The 4857-nt window shown below is 34.2% G+C and overlaps 1 protein-coding gene across 2 annotated transcripts; it reads left to right on the top strand.

Annotated features, from left to right (window-relative positions):
• The first annotated feature begins 282 nt into the window (after positions 1 to 282).
• LOC129571584 (uncharacterized) lies at positions 283 to 3755 on the top strand. Of its 2 annotated transcripts, XM_055451390.1 has the most exons (3): positions 283 to 1023; positions 1342 to 2696; positions 2768 to 3755. In XM_055451390.1, the coding sequence occupies exons 2-3, from the start codon at positions 1356 to 1358 to the stop codon at positions 3629 to 3631; spliced, it is 2205 nt and encodes a 734-aa protein (XP_055307365.1). In that variant the 5' UTR covers positions 283 to 1023; positions 1342 to 1355; the 3' UTR covers positions 3632 to 3755. The 2 variants fall into 2 exon arrangements, with proteins under 2 accessions (XP_055307365.1, XP_055307366.1); XM_055451391.1 differs by having other exon boundaries at positions 283 to 2696.
• The last annotated feature ends 1102 nt before the right edge of the window (positions 3756 to 4857 follow it).

The raw sequence follows: 4857 nt of genomic DNA on the forward strand, positions 1-4857 counted from the left end.
TCATCATCGATGATTAATTAATCAATTGCACAATCACTTAATCATGATTAATAGCGATTAAGTGATTAAGTGCCATCTTAATCACCCGAAAAATGATTGTGCAAGTGATTAAGTAATCGCAAAACGCCCACCTGTAGATATATATATATATATATATATTAGGGCGGGTCGATTTTTTTTTCGACCAAATACCTATGATTTCCGTGTTCTATGGGTCATTCCAAGAAAATTTGCCCAAGGAACCATATCTCTATCGTTAAAATCGAGTCTGCAAGTATTTTGCGCACCTATGAAGTGTCAATTTCATTTTCACATCCATAATTCAAAAACTATTGATCGGATCAAGTTGATTTGACAACCGTTGGAAAGCTGAGCTCATTCTGATCAATTTACATATAAAAATCATCGATATTTGTCATACGGTTCAAAAGTTATCAGCATTTTTCTAGATTTTTGGACGTTTTTTTTTACTTTTTTACTGATTTCGTCCAAAAACATTACGTTATCGGCCATTTTTGGGCTGAATCTAAATTTTAATTCAAAGTACAATTAAAAACAAAGATTTCGAGCTAAAAATTATTGAAATCGGTTGATTAGTTCATGAGATATTGCTAAAATAGTGAACACATAAAACACCCTTTTTTATACTTTTTTGTCTTTTTAATTTTTTCACTTCAAAAATTCAAATTAAGAGATAAGAAAGTATTGGAATCAAAAAAACTATTCAATTTGAACGACATATAACGTATTTTTTTCAAAACAAAAAGGCGGTAATGCAGTTTATCGACATATATGTATACTATGCATATATCAAATGTATATCGACATGTGTGACAGATTGCAAGCAACGCCACCATTCAATGACATGTGTGAGAGCATACTTTATTGTTTACAAGCTATGTTAGTTTCGTTTGAGCGTCATTTCAGTGAAGTGTAATCGAATGTTACTTGAAATTAATAATAAAAAATCAAATTTTGTGTCTAAAAAAACGAACTATTTTAAAATTTAAAAAGGATTAAAAGGTATGTGTTAAAACATTGCTAATTTTAATTATTATAGTGATATTAATATTCTATCAAATTCATGAACAAAAAACCCGCATATAAAATATACAATACAGCAAGCATATATGTTCAAGTGAGACAATATGTCATTACGCACGCACCACATACTCAATGCATGAGTGAATTCATTCGCTCAACATAGATGCTTGCTGTGTATTTGGTATAGGCAGCGCAGTGCCGAGTTAATGTTTTTCGGGGCTTGAGGCAAAAATACAAAAGTAGTACAAAGTCTAAATAAATGTAGACAATTTTCATTAACTTTTTCAATTCTTTTAGTGACACTTAAAAAAATGGATCCAGAACCACATTCATCGGAAGACCCAACAGATACCCAATCCAGTAGTTTGCAACATTTGGTCGCTCATGATGTTGCTTCTTTTGGCGTGGCTTGTGAATTACTTGATCTTAATCTGCCAACTAAACGGGATTTCTTGCGGTATTATTTTTTCCTTGCCGAACGTGCAAAAGGCCAAAGCAAAATGTTTTCGTATAAAACATTTACTCCTCAAGTAACAGACAGATTGTTTGAAATTTGGAGTAAACTTAATATTGAACTTATACACAAAAGTAGCATCAATAGAAAATTGAATGCTTTGCTTGACGCATATCGTAATGCAAATAAACGAAGAACAACAGTCCTAACAGTATTCACAGAGTTCGTACAATCAACAAACGAATTACTTAATATTGGAAAATGTCAATGCAACTTGAAAACAAATGACTGCTCATGTGGATCTATTCCAGAAAACTTGAAAGATTTCATGCGCGATCAAAATAATGACAGAATACTAACGATACCGGAACACGATAGTGGAAGTGAAGAGACGATACCAACGACTATACCAACAATCCCAGTGAGCAACGATCCTACATACACACCAGATGATGACGCTATGGAAGTTGATTTTGGAGAAAGTTCACAATCAGCAGGTGTACAAAATGTTCCACCACCACTAACATACACTCCCAGATACAATACTGAAAACTATGCTATGATGTGTGACAGATTTGGTGTGCATGATAGAATGGCATCAGCATTGGCAACAGCTCTGATGGACGACCTGGGCGTAAAAGATGCTTGTGGCAATCCTATCATCATGGATAAAAGTAAAATTCGTAGAGAAAAGGAAAAATGGAGACAAGAAGCGCTTCGTAAGCGGTATGATGGCTCAAATTTGCTGGTATTTTCATTCGACGGCAGGAAAAATGATGCTCTAACTTTAGAAAAAATTGATGAGAAGTGGCATACAAGGATGGTAAAAGAACCTCATCTAGTTGTTTTGAGGGAACCACATTCTCAATTGATAGGCTACACAAAATTGGAAAATGAATCTGCTGAACACAAAGTCGACCAATTAAGCGATGTTTTCCGAGAAAAACAACTGTCTCTGGATTCATTATTTGGTATATGCTCTGATGGTGAACCAACAAATACTGGCATACACGGTGGAGTTTTGCGACTATTCGAAAAACAGTTAAAGAGACCACTGCACTGGTTTGTGTGCCTTCTGCACTTTAACGAGCTTCCGTTTAGACATTTGTTTGACACTTTGGAAAAATCATCCACCACTGGACCACGATCAGCTACCGGAAAGTTGAGCACACAAATTGCTGATTGTGAAAAACTTCCGGTATGCAATTTTTATAGCTTATTCTTTACGATTTTCCATTCTATTTCTCAGCTTTTATGTTTTATTTTCAGGTGGTACCAGATTTTGAGAAAATCGCACTGGAAAATATGCCTCCTGGTGAAATAGATCCAAAGGAATTATCTACCGATGCGAAATACTTGTACCAAATGGCCCATGCAATTTCTAGTGGTGACATTCCGACGGATTTTTCTTATAATAAACCAGGAGGAATTGCACACTCTCGCTGGCTCACCAAGGCCAATAGATTATTACGGTTGTATGTGACAACTAATAAACCAACTCAAAATTTAAGAATTCTGGCAAACTATATAATAAAAGTGTATACACCAATGTATTTCAATATTAAGTATTATAGCTCTGTTGTGTACGGTAGTACATTACTTTTTAAATTTATAAGTTGGACACAATATTTACAACCGAATTTACGTCAAGTTGTAAATACAGTAGTTCAAGATAATGCATATTTTGCACACTCAGAAAATATCTTGCTATCTATGTTGTTCGATGATAGAATGGAAAAACGAAACATTGCTATAAAGAAGATTTTACATTATCGAAAAGATCTGGTCGACCCAACGCAACTTAGAGTTTATAAAAAACCTTTTATAAACTTTAATTGTACGGACTATACAAATATGATTGACTTAAATGACGATACAATTTTATTCGAACCACCGTTTACGCAAAATTATTCGTATGAACATTTGGAGGGATATTTAGATTACGAAGATCCACCGTTCCCTGATCCAGAAATTCCGCCACACATACAAGGAACGGAAAGACACATCCAATTGCTGGCTGCCACTGCTAAACGAGTTACAGCAAAGAATGTAGAAGGTGCTATGGTGACTACATTAGAGAGTCGTAAGAAAACACCCAGACTTGAAAGCAGACAAGATTTTGAAAAAAAATAATTTTATTTCACTTTTTTTTCTATTACCAGACTCAATGAATAGTTTTTTTGATTCCAATACTTTCTTATCTCTTAATTTGAATTTTTGAAGTGAAAAAATTAAAAAGACAAAAAAGTATAAAAAAGGGTGTTTTATGTGTTCACTATTTTAGCAATATCTCATGAACTAATCAACCGATTTCAATAATTTTTAGCTCGAAATCTTTGTTTTTAATTGTACTTTGAATTAAAATTTAGATTCAGCCCAAAAATGGCCGATAACGTAATGTTTTTGGACGAAATCAGTAAAAAAGTAAAAAAAAACGTCCAAAAATCTAGAAAAATGCTGATAACTTTTGAACCGTATGACAAATATCGATGATTTTTATATGTAAATTGATCAGAATGAGCTCAGCTTTCCAACGGTTGTCAAATCAACTTGATCCGATCAATAGTTTTTGAATTATGGATGTGAAAATGAAATTGACACTTCATAGGTGCGCAAAATACTTGCAGACTCGATTTTAACGATAGAGGTATGGTTCCTTGGGCAAATTTTCTTGGAATGACCCATAGAACACGGAAATCATAGGTATTTGGTCGATTTTTTTCACTCCCTACAAATCGACCCGCCCTAATATATATATATGAGGGCCTGCGAGTGAAAGTGACCAACAAAAAGTTGAGCGTAAAAGTGACCTAACTCCATACCAAACAAATGCTACCGTCACGCTGTTTTGTATGGAGTTAGGTCACTTTTACGCTCAACTTTTTGTTGGCAAGGGGGAAAGTACTAGATTTGTATAATTCAAATAATGCAATCTAGTACAAAAATAATCCCAAAAAATCCTTCGGAATTCTCAATAATGCTCAATAATGCTTTTCATAATATCAATAAATAATAGCGAACTATGGTCAAGTAATTGATGCTTGCGTGCATTTGAATGCCTTGAAAACAAAGTGGGTCGATAGTAGATATGAGTTGGTGAGACCTAGAAGAACACAAGTTTGTCAAACGTCGTAGCAATAAAGAGAAGTATATTTTACTGCAACTAACAATGGTTGAAAGAATGTATGTTCATTTTTGGTGGGTCGTCCCGGTTTTTCACTGTTTCCGCGTAACTGACAAGAGATAACAACGGAAATGTTGTAGTACTCAAGATCCTTTATAACATTACTGAAGACAATTATCTTTTATTCATTATCTAGGGGTTTCACGCAAACTCGAAGGCCGAAGATTTTACTAAA

This window comes from Sitodiplosis mosellana, unplaced genomic scaffold (assembly GCF_009176505.1).
Source record: "Sitodiplosis mosellana isolate CC-2019 unplaced genomic scaffold, AAFC_SMos_1.0 Smas_scaffold_2905, whole genome shotgun sequence".
Taxonomy (NCBI): domain Eukaryota; kingdom Metazoa; phylum Arthropoda; class Insecta; order Diptera; family Cecidomyiidae; genus Sitodiplosis; species Sitodiplosis mosellana.

Bases quoted from the DNA above. Each gene is read 5' to 3' on its own strand.
- LOC129571584 (XM_055451391.1), top strand. From the start codon at position 1,356: ATGGATCCAGAACCACATTCATCGGAAGACCCAACAGATACCCAATCC. The intron at 2,697-2,767 runs GTATGCAATTTT...TTTTATTTTCAG, and splicing joins CTGATTGTGAAAAACTTCCG to GTGGTACCAGATTTTGAGAA.